Genomic DNA, 17,208 nt, shown 5'->3' with positions numbered 1-17,208 from the left:
TAGACCATGAGAAACAAGATTCTCTGGTCTGATGAAACCAAGATTGAACTCTTTGGCCTGAATGAAGTGTCACGTCTGGAGGAAACCTGGAACCATCCCTACGGTGAAGCATGGTGGTGTTGGCATCATGTTGTGGCGATCTTTTTCAGTGGGTGGGACTGGGAGACCAGTCAGGATCGAGACAAAGATGAACGGAGCAAGGTACAGAGAGATCCTTGACGAAATCCTGCTCCTCAGACTGGGACGAAGGTTCACCTTCCTACAGGACAACGACCCTAATCACATAGCCAAGACAACGCATGAGTGGCTACAGGACAAGTCTCTGAATGTCCTTTTGTGGCGCAGCCAGACCGAGGAGTTGAACCCAATCAAACATCTCTGGAGAGACCTGAAAATAGCTGTGTAGCAACGCTCCCCATCCAACCTGACAGAGAATGTGAGGATCTGCAGAAAAGAATGGGAGAAACTCCCCAAATACAGGTGTATTTAAAAATGTTAGTTAATGGGTTAGCAATTAGCATGTTTGACATTTAAGTGGAGATACTACTACTACTTTTTGATAAGCGATTTAGCAAAACAATATGTACATTATTATCAGCATACCAGTTATTGGCCACCTTACTCTTTTGTTCAATTACAAGATATATCCATTTAATTATGTTTAAAAAAGAGACACCAACCTCGTATCCAAAGTATTTACTAGATAGTTGACTAATTGGCTAGTCTTTGAGTAAAAAAAAAATACTTGCCTGTCAACTTTTAATTTAATTTCTTCACCAACATCTTCTTCAGTGTTTTATCCAAATAATGCTTCATTATTTGTTTTACAGATTACTCTTATGTTTTGAGAAAGTAGATAACAGGTTAATACTAACATATACATTTGAAGTCGGAAGTTTACATTCACCTTAGCCAAATACATTTAAACTCAGTTTTTCACAATTTCTGACATAAAAGATTTCCTGTCTAACATCAGCTAGGATCACCACTTTATTTTAAGAATGTGAAATGTCAGAATAATAGTAGAGACTGATTAATTTCAGCTTTTATTTCTTTCATCACATTCCCAGTGGGTCAGAAATGTACATGCACACAATTAGTATTTGGTAGCATTGCCTTTAATTGTTTAACTTGGGCCAAACGTTTCGGGTAGCCTTCCACAAGCTTCCCACAATAAGTTGGGTGGAATTTGGCCCATTACTTCTGACAGAGCTGGGGTAACTGAGTCAGGTTTGTAGGCCTCCTTGCTCGCTCACGCTTTTTCAGTTCTGCCCACAAAGTTTCTATGGGATTGAGGTCAGGGCTTTGTGATGGCCACTCCAATACCTTGACTTTCTTGTTCTTAAGCCATTTTGCTACAACTTTCGAAGTATGCCTGGTGTCATTGTCCATTTTGTAGACGCATTTGTGACCAAGCTTTAACTTCCTGACTGATGTCTTGAGATGTTGCTTCATTATATCCACATAATTTTCCACTCTTATGATGCCATCTATTTTGTGAAGTGCACCAGTCCCTCCTGCAGCAAAGCACACCCACAACATGATGCTGCCACCCCATGCTTCACGGTTGGGATGGTATTCTTCGGCTTGAAAGCCTCCCCCTTTTCCTCATAACATAAAAACAACTCAAACATAACGATGGCCAAATTTTTGTTTCATCAGACCAGAGGACATTTCTCCAAAAAGTATGATCTTTGTCCCCATGTGCAGTTGCAAACCGTAGTCTGGCTTTTGTATGGCGGTTTTGGAGCTGTGGCGTCTTCCTTGCTGAGCGGCCTTTCAGGTTATGTCGATATAGGAAACGTTTTACTGTGGATATAGATACTTTTGTACCTGTTTCCTCCAGCATCTTCACAAGGTCATTTGCTGCTGTTCTGGATTTGATTTGCACTTTTCGCACCAAAGTATGTTCATCTCTAGGAGACAGAACGCGTCTCCTTCCTGAGCGGTATGACGGCAGCGTGGTCCCATGGTGTTTCTACTTGTGTACTATTGTTTGTACAGATGAAAGTGGTACCTTCAGGCATTTGGAAATTGCTCCCAAGGACGAACCAGACATGTGGAGGTCTACAATGTTTTTTTCTGAGGTCTTGGCTGATTTCTTTGGATTTTCCCATGATGTCAAGCAAAGAGGCACTGAGTTTGAAGGTAGGCCTTAAAATACATCCACAGGTACACCTCCAATTGACTCAGATTATGTCAATTAGCCTATCAGTAGCTTCTAAAGCCATGACATCATTTTCTGGAGTTTTCCAAGCTGTTTACAGTGGTCCTTCTGTAGCTCATTTGGTAGAGCATGGCGCTTGTAACGCCAGGGTAGTGGGTTCGATTCCCGGGACCATCCATACGTAGAATGTATGCACACATGACTGTAAGTCGCTTTGGATAAAAAGCGTCTGCTAAATGGCATATTATATTATTATTATTACAGGCACAGTCAACTGAGTGTATGTAAACTTCTGACCCACTGGAATTGTGATACAGTGAGTTATACGTGGAATAATCTGTCTGTAAACAATTGTTGTGAAAATGACTTGTGTCATACACAAAGGAGATGTCCTAACCGACTTGCCAAAACTATATTTTGTTAATAAGAAATTTGTGGAGTGGTTGAAAACCTTGTTTTAATGATTCCAACATAAGTGCATGTAAACTTCCGACATCAACTGTAGATGAAAGGGACTTCATCACTCAATGGAGACCTGAAAATAACCTCACTCAGAGAACTGTGCATGTCAGTGTGTGGTTAGACAGCCAAATCCTTAAAATAGACCATAGAAATACCAAGCTAGTTCTGGGACAGTTGAAGTTGTACCAAAAGTTTTTATGCTCCTTGTTCTATCTGTGGTTGTACTCGACACAACACGTATTTTAATTTGCTAGGTAAAAGTGTAGGCATACTGTCTTTATAATAAAATCAATATGATAGCCTATATACAGTAGAAAATGTTTGGTCTTTATTACACAAACACACCAATCTACTCCTGGGTTCGAACCTGGTGTTCTGTAGCACCAATTAACCCTTTTGTATTTTCCTTTTAACTTTGTAATGTAATTGTGGCATGAATCATTCATGCTGATATGAAAATAAAAATGCATTTATCATTTTTACATTCCTATTAGCGTTTAAGCATTGCATTTTCGAACTGGCACTGATCACCCTCAATACGATTTTATTGATGTAACTGTGGATAAAGGATTGGTCACACTATTGTAGGGGAATGTATAAATACAATCCAGTTTAAATACAGTATAGTAATAGAACATCAACATTAGTAGAACTATACGAAAATCAGTTCAGTCAGTTCAATTAATTGAAGTTTCCCCTACATGCTGTTCAGTTTATGAGCTTTTATATAAACGGTTGGGATCTGGATTGGGCAATAATAAACTGATCCTGGATCTGTACCTACGGGAAACTATGCTCAAGGAGGTGGAGCTTGTACGAGTTCAGTTCGGGCTACAGAGTTGCGTGAAGCAAGGAAGAAAAACGAGGAATCCAGGAAAAGTACACCCAAGTTTGTCATGGCTGCGACGGTGTGGACAGGCCGTACTCGGCAGGCAGTGACAACCCTAGGGATGGTGACAAGAGCCAGTCACTCAGCTGTCAAGTCCCACTACGACGCGGTGATCATCGGAGGAGGTAGGGGGACAAGGGAGACTGGCAAAAGCTGCACCGGGCTGCATAGTGCATGACGCGGGCTTTCCGATTCTATTGCGACAGTTACTTTTTTTCACGCCGCTTGTGCAATTTTATTGACACAAAGTTGCAGGAGCGCTATACTTGTTCAATGTTTCTGATCATTTGTACGTCTTGTTTAACGGCTTTCTTAACGGTACCCAAAACTTTATTTTATGAAAATGTAAGATAGGCAGGCTACAGTGACACAACACTGTTATAGGCTAATTTGGAGTCGTTGGCCTCCATCTATAAATTGTTATTTTAATGCTTTGTTAAAACCAACCCAATTTTGGTTATTTTGTTACCCAGCGTTGGGTAAATATTGGACAGAACACACACTGGATTATTTTTACCCAGCTTGTTGAGTTGCGTCAATAACCCAAAATATTCACATATCTCCCTCACTAACTTTAAGCACCAGCTGTCAGAGCAGCTCACAGATCACTGCACCTGTACATAGCCCATCTGTAAATATCCCATCCAACTAACTCATCCCCATACTGTTATTTATTTATTTGTTTTGCTCCTTTGCACCCCAGTATCTCTACTTGCACATTCATCTTCTGCATATCTATCAGGCCCGTGTTTAATTGCTAAATTGTAATTATTTCACCACTATGGCCTATTTATTGCCTTACCTCCTTTATCTTACCTCATTAGCACAGGCTGCATATATACGTTTTCTGTTGTTATTGACTATATGTTTGTTTATTTCATGTGTAACTCCGTGTTGTTGTTTTTGTCTCACTGCCAAAATTCAGTCAACCTTTTTTTTTTTTCAAACTTTCTCATATGTCAACTAGAAAAGTATTATTTGGGCATCTTACCTAAAAAAGTCTGAAAGTAATTACACACACACACACACACACACACACACACACACACACACACACACACACACACACACACACACACACACACACACACACACACACACACACACACACACACAGGTACCTTCATAAAGTATTCATACCCCTTGACATATTCCACATTTAGTTGTGTTGCAGCCTGAATTCAAAATGGATTGAAAATATATATATTTTTTCTGACACCAATCTACACATCCTGTAATGACAAAGTGAAAACATATTTTTGCAAACTTGTTTAAAATTAAATACAGAAATATCGTATTTACATAAGTGTTCACACTGAGTCAATACTTTGTAGAAACACATTTTGCAGCGATTACAGCTGTAAGTCTTTCTGGGTAAGTCTCTAAGAGTTTTCCACACCTGGATTGTGCAACATTTCCCCATGATCTTTTTCAAAATTCTTCAAGATCTGTCAAATTGGTTGTTGATAATTTCTAAACAACCATTTTCAGGTCTTGCCATAGATTTTCAAGTAGATTTAAGTCAAAACTAACTTGGTTACTCAGGAACATTCACTGTCTTCTTGGTAAGCAACTCCAATGTAGATTTAGCTTTGTGTTTTAAGTTATAGTCCTGCTGAAAGGTAAATTAATCTCCCAGTGTCTGGTGGACAGCAGACAATACAAGGTTTTCCTCAAGGACTTTGCCTGTGGTTAGCTCCATTTTTTTATCCTGAAAAACTCCCCAGTCCTTAATGATTACAAGCATACCCATAACATGATGCAGCCACCACTATGCTTTAAAATATAGATAGTGGTAGTCAGTAATGTTTTTTATTGGATTTGCCCCAAACATAGCACTTTGTATTCGGGGCAAAAAGTGAATTGCTTTGCCAATATTAGTTTTTTGTTTGTTGCAATTTTCGTTTAGTGCCTTGCTGCTAACTGGATGCATGTTTTGGAATATTTTATACTTTACAGGCTTTCTTTTCACTCTCAGTTAGGTTAGTATTGTGGAGTAACAACAATGTTGTTGATCCATCCTCAGTTTTCTCCTATCAGAGCCATTCAACTCTGTAACTATTTTAAAGTCACCCGTGTTATCATGGTGAAACCCCTGAGTGGTTTCCTTCCTTTCCAGCAACTGAGTTAGGAAAGACACCTGTATCATTGTAGTGACTGGATGTATTGATACACCATCCAAAGTGTATATAATAACTTCACAATGCTCAAAGGGATATTCAATGTCTGCTTTTTTACATTGGTATCCATCTAGCAATAGGTGTCATTTGAGAGGCATTGCTCCCTGTTCTTTGTGGTTGAATCTGTGTTTGAAATTCACTGCTGAGAGACCGTACAGATAATTGTATGTGTGGGGTACAGAGATGAGGTAGTCATAAAAAATGGTAATGGTACAGGACGGCAGGCAGGGTCAGGTCAGGCAGAGGTTGGTAATCCAGAGGTAGGGCAAAGGTACAGGACGTCAGGGTCAGGTGCAGGCAGAGTGGTCAGTCTGGCGGGCTCAGAGACAGGATGGGCGAGAAAAAGAGAGACTGGGGAAAGGCAGGAGCTGAGACAAAACGCTGGTAGGCTTGAACAAACAAGACAAACTGGCACAAACAGACCGAAAACACAGGTATAAATACACAGGGGATAATGGGGAAGATGGGCGACACATGATGAAACAGATCAGGGTATGACACCTTTCAGCAGGACAATAACCTAAAATATATGGTCAAATATACACTGGAGTTGCTTACCAAGGCGGCATTGAATGTTCCTTAGTGGACTAGTCATAGTTTTGACTTATATCGTTTTCTGAAAATTGTCAACAACCAACTTGACAGAGCATCAGTGGCGACCTGTCATTCAGGGCCGGTGGGGCAGACAAGTATTTTATTGAGTGAATAAAGCCACATACAAACATGGTCTCTTTCTTAAGGCAGCTCCAAAATGCAGGTGTTTCAGCCTAGCTCAGTGATTTCTGTGTGGAGGGGTAGCCAGCGGAATATACAGAGCGTTTGCTTTGGCAATCATCTCTAGTTGCGCTGAGATTGGCCCAGTGTTCTGTTGCTCATGGGGACACTGTCACCGCATAATCTATTAGGAGAGCTAGGCAGTTCAAGCCCCCTTTGGTGCTGCCATAGATAGAACGTGATTTGCCATCAATCTACCATAGCTTTGATTGGACTGATCATGTTACTTTCAAAATCATAGCTCGGAAGCTAAACAAGCAGTCATCATCATGAATCATGTCGACAATCTACTGGCAAATCCCTTTCAAGCCTTGTCATATGAAGATAAATTATATATAAAAGGTATCGGTGCTCATTGGCCATTGGACATAAACATTACACAATAAGTCGGAAAAATCGCAAATTCAACAATGAGTGGTTTGGAGGGAATCAGTGGCTAACTGCAAGCGTTGCAAAGCAATCACTATTTGTCTTCCCCTGTCTGCTAGTCGATGGAGAGGGTGTGTGGTAGAGGTCGACCGATTAATCGGAATGGCCGCTTAATTAGGGCCGATTTTTTAAATTAGGGCCGAGCACATTCTTATTTTCGAATGACGGCCTAGGAATGGTGGGTTAACTGCCTCGTTCAGGGGTAGAACGACAGATTTTCACCTTGTCAGCTCGGGGGATCCAATCTTGTTAACTAGTTAACTAGTTCAATGCAATAACGACCTGCCTCTCTCTCGTTGCACTCCACAAGGAGACTGACTGCCTGTTATGCGAATGCAGTAAGCTAACGTAAGTTGCTAGCTAGCATTAAACTTATCTTATAAAAAACAATCAATCATAATCACTAGTAAACTACACATGGTTGATGATATTACTAGATATTATCTAGCGTGTCCTGCGTTGCATATAATCTGACTGAGCATACAAGTATCTAAGTATCTGACTGAGCGGTGGTAGGCAGAAGCAGGCGCGTAAACATTCATTCAAACAGCACTTTCTTTGCGTTTTTCCAGCAGCTCTTCGTTGTGCGTCAAGCATTGCGCTGTTTATGACTTCAAGCCTATCAACTCCCGAGATGAGGCTGGTGTAACCGAAGTGAAATGGCTAGCTAGTTAGCGCGCGCTAATAGCGTTTCAAACGTCACTTGCTCTGAGCCTTCTAGTAGTTGTTTCCCTTGCTCTGCATGGGTAACGCTGCTTCGATGGTGGCTGTTGTCGTTGTGTTGCTGGTTCGAGCCCAGGGAGGAACGAGGAGAGGGACGGAAGCTATACTGTTACACTGGCAATACTAAAGTGCCTATAAGAACATCCAATAGTCAAAGGTTAATGAAATACAAATGGTATAGAGGGAAATAGTCCTATAATTCCTATAATAACTACAACCTAAATCTTTTTACCTGGGAATATTGAAGACTCATTTTAAAAGGAACCACCAGCTTTCATATGTTCTCATGTTCTGAGCAAGGAACTGAAATGTTAGCTTTCTTACATAGCACATATTGCACTTTTACTTTCTTCTCCAACACTTTGTTTTTTTCATTATTTAAACCAAATTGAACATGTTTCATTATCTACTTGAGGCTAAATTGATTTCATTGATGTATTATATTAAGTTAAAATAAGTGTTAATTCAGTATTGTTTTAATTGTCATTATTACAAAAAAAAAAAAATAGGCCGATTAATCGGTATCGGCTTTTTTGATCCTCCAATAATCGGTATCGGTATCAGTTTTGAAAAATCATAATCGGTCGACCTCTAGTGTGTGGTCCAAGTCTGGGTTGAAGGATTTAAAACATCTGTCTGAAATGGTCTCTTTTTCAAGCTTAAAAGGACAAACATTCACTCACAACACCATGGGCCAGTAAAGGTAGTGACTGTAGTGACTTAAAGAAGAGTAAAGTTAAATTCATCAAGATGTTGAGGCCTTATATGAAATAACGTCTATGTGAATTTCTGTCGGTGTCCATTTTGGAAGAGCTGACGGAATAGGCCTTATTCGTTGCAGCTTGTTTGCTTGCACTTGCTTACACTTAGAGCTACAGTAAGTGTTAATGATATAAAACAAACATTAAGAATTTACTGAACATTAATGTAACGTCTGTGTACGGTTCAAATATTAACTCATGTTGCCGTTCGTTATTATTGAAGGACAAATCGGTTCTTATTGACTTACACAAATCCACAAGGTGTCAGTAGAAACCACATTTGTTTAAGCAAGTCAGCTATGGTTTAAAAAGTCAATAAATGAGGTTGAATAAACTGTTTTGTTGCTAGATGATAGCCACAGGTGTAGCTGTGGTAATGAGTCACTCCATGATGCTGAAGGAAAGCTCCGCTGTCAGACAGCTTTATGTAGGCCCTAACAGTTTGTATAGGGCAATTAATGTATTGTTTAGTGTTGTTGTTTTTTTAGCGTTGCTGGCATGCATCTTAAACAAATGGTTGAGTTTGCCCCACCAAGATTTACATGCTAAAATCGCCACTGCGGAGCATGAATAATAAATAAAAAAGTTCAAATATTGTACAATCCAGGGGTGTAATAAAGCTCTTAGTGATTTACCCAGAAAGACTCACAGCTGTAATTAAATAAAATCACATTTTATTAGTCACATGCTGCCGAATACAACAGGTGTAGGTAGACCTTACAGTGAAATGCTTACTTACGAGCCCCTAACCAACAATGCAGTTTAAAAAAAACATGGATAAGAATAAGAGAAAAGTAACAAGTAATTAAAGAGCAGCAGTAAAATAACAATAGCGAGACTATATAAAGTGGGGTACTGATACAGAGTCAATGTGCGGGCGTACCGGTTAGCTGAAGTACTATGTACATGTCGGTAGAGTTTATTAAAGTGACTATGCATAGATGACAAAGGGGATTATATCATTAACATGTATTGACTCAGGGGTGTGATATTTCTGTATTTAAGTTTCAATAAATTAGCAAAAATGTCTAAAAACACGTTTTCACTTTGTCTTTATACAGTATTGTGTGTAGATAAGTGAGAGAAAAAATCTCTTTAATCAACTTTGAATTCAGGCTGTAACACAAAGTGTGGAATAAGTCCAGGGGTATGAATACTTTCTAAAAGCACTGTAAAGTAGAAACAAAAAGTATGATATACTGTATAGTCAAATGTATTACTATGATGATGATTATTATGCCCCCCCCTTCCCAGCTAGAACCCCCTTCGATGTCTACAATGAGCAATCAGTCTTTATTGCTGGGCAGGTGTTCTTACTCCTCCACACCTTTCACAGATTTTCATATCAGTCTGGAGAGGCCTTGAGTTAGGGAGTACACATTCTTGCAGTCCACTATCAAAAGTAATGTGAGCATTACATTGTGAAAGGCAATTACTTTATACAGAAATGTATTACAATGTGAAACATGTATTTCTAGATGAAACAATGATTAAGTTTGGTGACAAAGTGACTATGATTTTGTGTGTTGCACTCAGTCAATTGAAAATGTGGTTAAGAGTTTTGAAACAACTGCCTTTTTGTTTTGAGTTGTGTAAATGTACCATATACTTGTGAAAATTGCACCAAAGCGATAAAAACTAATAGTAGATATTGAATATCACTTGACATTCAACATTAAAAAAAAATCCAATGGCAGGTTGTGAGCATGTTGAGAAGTATTTCAGTGTTAGTTTCATTATCCTTATACAGTACATACGTAGGACATTTAATAGTAGATAAGGGTATTGTAAAGCAGTTGGCTACAGTAAAAACAGCACAGTGTTGTATGCCATTTCTGCCCGATGCAACATTGTACAACATCCCCTTTTCTACTTGACTTGTCAACTGATACAGTATCGCCTGTCTCTATGTGATAAGAGACAGGCAATAATACCCGAGAAACCAGTGTTTGGAGGATATATTGGCATGGTGGTGTTAGGGCTGAGACGAAGTCCACTCATTATCTGAATTCCATTGATACACCAGCTTCTCCAAACACCGGCTTCTCCAAACACACTATTCCATCCTTCCACAATTAGGGCTGTTGCCATTGGTTCATTCTAAATGTTCCGTTACCATGCTGACAATGTTCTTATCCCTTGCTTTCAAGCTAGGCTAACAGAGTCATGCAAACAGTGCAGCTAGGCTAACAGAGTCATGCAAACAGTGCAGCCAAAATACCACCAAAGTAGCTGCATTTGTGTTGTTTGTTTTTTCTTCACAATGATACAGCCATAACAATGAGCTAATTATGTGCAATTTTGCCTGCCATGGAACATTTGCTCTCTCACAACTGTTGAAAGGAGCTAGCCAACTACACAGCTAACACAATCACTTAAAACTGAATATGTAAAGACAGCAAACTAGCTGAATTTAATTTAATTTGACCTGTTTTTCTATTGACATTTCTTTGTACACATCCATAACAATGATGCTGATTCATGATTTTGACTGGCTGAGAAAAGCTGCCTGCCTGTCTCTCGTCCAAACTCCCGACAAGTTCATTACTATGAGACAGCTAGAGATCGAATTTCAATATTGAAACAATGTTGCAGATGTCAGAGAGACAGAAATGTTTCTATAAATCTCCTCTGTTGAAAACCAAACGCCAGTCTAAAAGAAATGGGAGATAATGTCTATATGCTTTTTAGAGTGGAGCTCAAGTTTATAAATTGCTTTGCTGATGAGACAGTGGATTACACAGTGAGAGGGAACAGTGAATATGCATTTCAACGTCATAGCCCAGGTGGTGGTAACTTGTGGAATAACCTAACGTAGCAGGTTTAAAATAAACGCCTGAAACTAGATCCCCCTACATAACTGTCCTTGACGAGAAAAAAATCTGTTCAAATCAGATTTATTTATATAGCCCCTCTTACATCAGCTGATATCTCAAAGTGCTGTACAGAAACCCAGTCTAAAACCCCAAACAGCAAGCAATGCAGGTGTAGAAGCACGGTGGCTAGGAAAAACTCCCTAAAAAGGCCGAAACCTAGAGAGGAACCAGGCTATGAGGGGTGGCCAGTTCTCTTCTGGCTGTGCCGGGTGGAGATTATAACAGAACACGGCCAAGATGTTCAAATGTTCATAAATGACCAGCATGGTCAAATAATAGTAATCACAGTGGTTGTCGGGGGTGCAACAGGTCAGCACGGCCAGGTGGACTGGGGATAGCAAGGAGTCATCATGCCAGGCAGTCCTGAGGCATGGTCCTAGGGCTCAGGTCCTCTGAGAGAGAGAAAGAGAGAATTAGAGAGAGCATACTTAAATTCACACAGGACACCAGATAAGACAGGAGAAATACTCCAGATATAACAGACTAACCCTAGCCTCCCGACACATAAACTACTGCAGCATATATACTGGAGGCGGAGACAGAGGTTCTCTTCTGACTGTTCAACCAATCCAGTATATATGGCGTGTCGCCTTGTTAACGTCCAAAAGTGGAAGTCACAGGCTCTCTTTCCATTTCCCCTGAAAATTGTAACATCCGGTTGTTGGGGCATCGGCAGAGACTACTTGTGGAATAGACACTGGCTGGAATGCGGTTTTAACCAACCAATCAGCAACCAGTCTTTCCACTTTGGCCTATTGAAACACACTGGCTGATAGAGAATTATGATGTAGTATTTACAGCCACATCCATATATGATTTGGTTTTGCCTTACAACATAAATTGATGTCAGATTGATACATTCATGAGATACACATATAGAAATCTACAGTGTTCAGCAGTTATCAATCTACATACATTAACTAGTGTCGTGTCTTTACTATCATTAAATTGAAGACTTAGTTTTTATCAAAGACCCTCTGTAATTAGTATTACGCGATCAACTGATTAATCATGTAACTGTAATTAACTAGGAAGTCGGGGCACCAAGGAAAAATCGGGGCACCAAGGAAAAATATTCAGATTACAAAGTTATCATTTCCTAAAATAACTTTTCAGATATTTTATCTGATCAATTCGTCTTCGAATTAATGAATTATTTACTTTACCTCACGTTAGTCTCATTCCAAACGTCGTAAATTGTTGGTTATCTGCACGAACCCAGTCTTCACTATGAGTCATCCATACATCAATTGTCTTAAATAATTTATGTATTACTAACTAAGTAATTCACAGAAATGCATAAACAAACAGTAAATATGGTTACAAGAAATGATAGGAGAATGTGTCCTAGTGGGCTAAACCGGCATGGCGGCTTGTTTGACAAAAGGGGAAGTGGGGGTCGACTAAGAAGTCACTACAGAGTTGATAATTATAACAATTGAAATTGAATTGAAATCCTTTGCACATGAACGCTCACTCATTAGGGAACAATTGCAATCAATATATATATTTACGCTCAGTGTGTCGTCGGGATCTTTGTTGAAAAGTTTGTTTCTGTTGGAGAATTTTGTACATCTCTCTCTCTCTCTCTTGGTTAGATGGGATAGTTCAGAGTGACATTCATTCAGTGGTTATAGAATGGATGTTTCGGCGGTTGTCCTTCGCGTTCAATGATACTGAATTCCTAGCTGCAGACTAGTAATTAATATCAAAGACTTGTTCTTATTCTGTCGGTATCGATAGTCTAAGAGTTTAACCACATGGTATGGTTAAAAGATTCAGCAATGGTCTACAACCTTCGTCCTCTCCTAATGGAGAAAAACATGGTCTGGTGATAATTTCCCAAAGTTGGGTTTTATTTGGAATTGCAGGCTGATCCAACTTTGATGTAATGTCCTTAAAACAAGTCCAAATGAGGCTCAGTAGTGTGTGTGGCCTCCACGTGCCTGTATGACCTCCATACAACGCCTGGGCATGCTCCTGATGAGGTGGCGGATGGTCTCCTGAGGGATCTCCTCCCAGACCTGGACTAAAGCATCCGCCAACTCCTGGACAGTCTGTGGTGCAACGTGGCGTTGGTGGATGGAGCGAGACATGATGTCCCAGATGTGCTCAATTGGATTCAGGTCTGGGGAACGGGCGGGCCAGTCCATAGCATCAATGCCTTCCTCTTGCAGGAACTGCTGACACACTCCAGCCACATGAGGTCAAGCATTGTCTTGCATTAGGAGGAACCCAGGGCCAACCGCACCAGCATATGGTTTCACAAGGGGTCTGAGGATCTCATCATGGTACTTAATGGCAGTCAGGCTACCTCTGGCGAGCACATGGAGGGCTGTGCGGCCCCCCAAAGAAATGCCACCCCACACCATGACTGACCCACCTCCAAACCGGTCATGCTGGAGGATGTTGCAGGCAGCAGAACGTTCTCCACGGCATCTCCAGACTCTGTCACATGTGCTCAGTGTGAACCTGCTTTCATTTGTGAAGAGCACAGGGCGCCAGTGGCGAATTTGACAATCTTGGTGTTCTCTGGCAAATGCCAAACATCCTGCACGGTGTTGGGCTGTAAGCACAACACCCACCTGTGGACGTCGGGCCCTCATACCACCCTCATGGAGTCTGTTTCTGACCTTTTGAGCAGACACATGCACATTTGTGGGCTGCTGGAGGTCATTTTGCAGGGCTCTGGCAGTGCTCCTCCTGCTCCTCCTTGCACAAAGGCGGAGGTAGCGGTCCTGCTGCTGGGTTGTTGCCCTCCTACGGCCTCCTCCACGTCTCCTGATGTACTGGCCTGTCTCCTGGTAACGCCTCCATGCTCTGGACACTACGCTGACAGACACAGCAAACCTTCTTGCCACAGCTCGCATTGATGTTCCATCCTGGATGAGCTGCACTACCTGAGCCACTTGTGTGGGTTGTAGACTCCGTCTCATGCTACCACTAGAGTGAAAGCACCGCCAGCATTCAAAAGTGACCAAAACATCAGCCAGAAAGCATAGGAACTGAGAAGTGGTCTGTGGTTATCACCTGCAGAACCACTCCTTTATTGGGGGTGTCTTGCTAATTGCCTATAATTTCCACCTGTTGTCTATTCCATTTGCACAACAGCATGTGAAATTTATTGTCAATCAGTGTTGCTTCCTAAGTGGACAGTTTGATTTCACAGAAGTGTGATTGACTTGGAGTTACATTGTGTTGTTTAAGTGTTCCCTTTATTTGAGCAGTGGACTATGTGGTCATGTGGCAGGGTCTTCTCAGGAATTTACGACCTCTCTCTGACCACAGCAGCCTAGTTGAAGGAGGCAGGGAGAGGGGGATGGTGGTTTGAATCTTGTTTGTCCTGCAAGTTACAAATCAACATAAAATGATGAACACATGATGTCCTGTTTGTAGATCATTGTTGCAGTCCCCTCTGGTGGTTGAACTTGGTAGGCTTCTCTGAAAGCGGAGCAGTCCACCACAAGGATGGCAGTTGATGCCCGGTTGGTGATCGCCGTTGCGGTCCCTTCTAGTGATGCACCTTGGTAGGTTCCCTGGGAGCTGCAAAGTACCCCAGGGAGGGCCAGGGGATGTCCTGGTTGGTGATTGCCGTTGTGGTCCCCCCTCTGGTGGTTTACCTTGGTAGGCTCCCTGACAGCGGGGCATGCCGCCACAAGGATGGGCCGTGGATGTCTGGATTTGTTGTCGCCGTTCCGGACCCGTCATCTGGTCGTCGTCCAGACTGGAAGATCTGGGAGGTAACTTAGGCAGATGTTAACAACGGACGCACACACACTCATGAAATGTATATAATTACATTCATTCCCCAATGAGTGGCGTTGTGGCACTAAGTAATGGTTGTATGGGAACTTTGTTTATGGCTCTATCACTTCCTAAGTGTCAAAGGAACTGAACTGAAAAGGAATGAAAGCATAAACAAAAAATATACAAAATATAGTTCTCACACAAAAATCATCTAATTGGACTGTTCTGGTAAAATGACTATCATGGCATTGTCTCTGATGCCATATCTAGGGTTTTCCTACTTGGTGTGTTGCTTAAGCACTATCCTAAGTTGATCAGTTTACGGCTGTAGGGCACTAGTTTTGGGCAGTCTACCGGGATGACCTATGGACTTCTGGGAAGAAAACTGGTGAGTGCTGTAGAGTCAAAGGCCTAGAAGTAAATGTTCAACTTTACTAAGGCTGGTATTTTGCTTGGACCCTTAAGTGATCCTTGCATAAATCCTAATATGATGTTCCGTTGTGCATGTGCGTTTATGCTTACACAAGCGCGCCTTTCAAGGGAAGAAAACCAAGTATCCTGGCAGATTACAACTGGTTCAGAATGAGTCTGACGTAGTCAGGTCATTTTCAGGTCAATACCTGGAGGTTAGTCAGAATTGGTGTCAAGGGAGTCTGTAGTAGTTTTTACTACAAGTCATAGCTATGTTATCCACAGAGGAGCTAACCTCATGACGGAAGTACTCTTTAAGTATTGGACCAGTCGTACGTGGTGTGATCGTGGTTAATGATTCTAATAATTTTCCTCCTGAATGGAGGATACTATTTATTAGTGACATGTGTGTTAACCATTGGAAGAGTGCACTGGAGATTCCCTTCCACGTGTTGCACTCTGAGTGACTCCTATGTCGTTATTGTCAAGGGTAATTTGATTGGTTAGGTCTCTAACCTTCTTACTGATTGTAGCTAGACTGACTGTCGCTGGTATTGGTACTGGTTCTCAAAGGAACCAGTTATCCTAGCGATTTATTCTAAAATATAATACTACCGGAGCACATGATTGGAGCATTAGTAAAATTGTATTGTTGTATTGTAGTTGAACCTACACATGGCAAGGAATGATTATTGTTGCCATTCGGTTTGGAGGTGGACAAGTCCACTGGACTTCCTTTACGACCAGTGTGGTATACCTCAGTACTATCTTAGATGTGTTCTAAGATAATCCCTGTCTAGGAGCCTGTCTGCTCCTCACTGTTCTCATAGGGGAGTTTACAACTGGATTTGATTTATGCTCTGGCGGCCTCATACGGTGTTGTCTGTATGCTCGACCCCCCCACGGCCTCGGTGAGGCTCATCATGGGTCTGGGCTACTATTCCCCCCCTTTGTGTCTCGGGACCCCCCCACCAGCAGGTGGTGTTGGTGTCCGAGGCGCAAACGAAAAGTTCGGACCCTATGTACGAGTTGTCAGTGGCCGCGTTATGAGAATGGCTGTAACCTTTCAACCAAATCTCCTGGTGTTTGTGTTTCAAAACACGCAGTGGCTGTCGAAGCATGTCAATCACCACCGTGTCCGCTGTGGCAACCTCTTCAGTACCTGCGAACTTACACGAGGATATCGGTCTGTGATATCGCAAAGTGTTTCACCAGTGGGAGTCATCGGGTCTGTTGCTGGACTGACGCCATTAGTATCATTGTAAGGGGTGACAGTCCCCAACAAAGCGGAAGGTGTATAATCGGAAGCAGAGTTTTCTCTGCGCATCAATGTTTTTCTTGCTGAGACGGCCTCAATGCTTGCGGAAGTGTCCGAAGGGCAAGAGGAGTTCATCTCAACTACCGTATTGCACGACTGCAAGGAGGAGGGAAGTTGTGTATACACAGAGACAGCTGGCTCGAAATCATGAAAAGAATGGTCAATCAGGTTGGCTGATGGAATGTGTCGAGATAATAATATTTCCTTGGATCGGATTCTGCCCCAAGAGGTTTCTAAAAGTCTTTTTCCCAAGGGGTGCTTTCGACAGATACCCCTCATGAATGACTGCGTTGCAGCTAGCGTTAGGGGTAGACAGTGTGGTCGGTGGAGAAGGCACTGTGGCCTGTGACCATACCTGGTTGGTTTTCCAATCCATCAATGGCAGTAACCGATCCATCAAGTCTGCTCCAAGTAGCAGGGTTACAGTTTCGAGGCTGGTAACATACACAGGGTGAACGAGCGATACGTCCT

The 17,208-nt window shown here is 41.7% G+C and overlaps 1 protein-coding gene across 1 annotated transcript in view; it reads left to right on the top strand.

Annotated features, from left to right (window-relative positions):
* The first annotated feature begins 3,438 nt into the window (after positions 1–3,438).
* Positions 3,439–17,208, top strand: part of pyroxd2 (pyridine nucleotide-disulphide oxidoreductase domain 2) — a 41,240-nt gene continuing 27,470 nt past the window's right edge. Inside the window, exon 1 of the mRNA XM_035794467.2 lies at positions 3,439–3,643. Coding sequence (XP_035650360.1) covers positions 3,526–3,643 — 118 coding nt within the window. The 5' untranslated portion in view covers positions 3,439–3,525. The remainder of the gene's footprint in view (positions 3,644–17,208) is intronic.

This window comes from Oncorhynchus keta, chromosome 2 (genome assembly GCF_023373465.1).
Source record: "Oncorhynchus keta strain PuntledgeMale-10-30-2019 chromosome 2, Oket_V2, whole genome shotgun sequence".
NCBI classification, from domain to species: Eukaryota; Metazoa; Chordata; class Actinopteri; order Salmoniformes; family Salmonidae; genus Oncorhynchus; species Oncorhynchus keta.
Note: the sequence above shows the minus strand (reverse complement) of the source record. Positions and strands in the feature narration are given on the sequence as shown.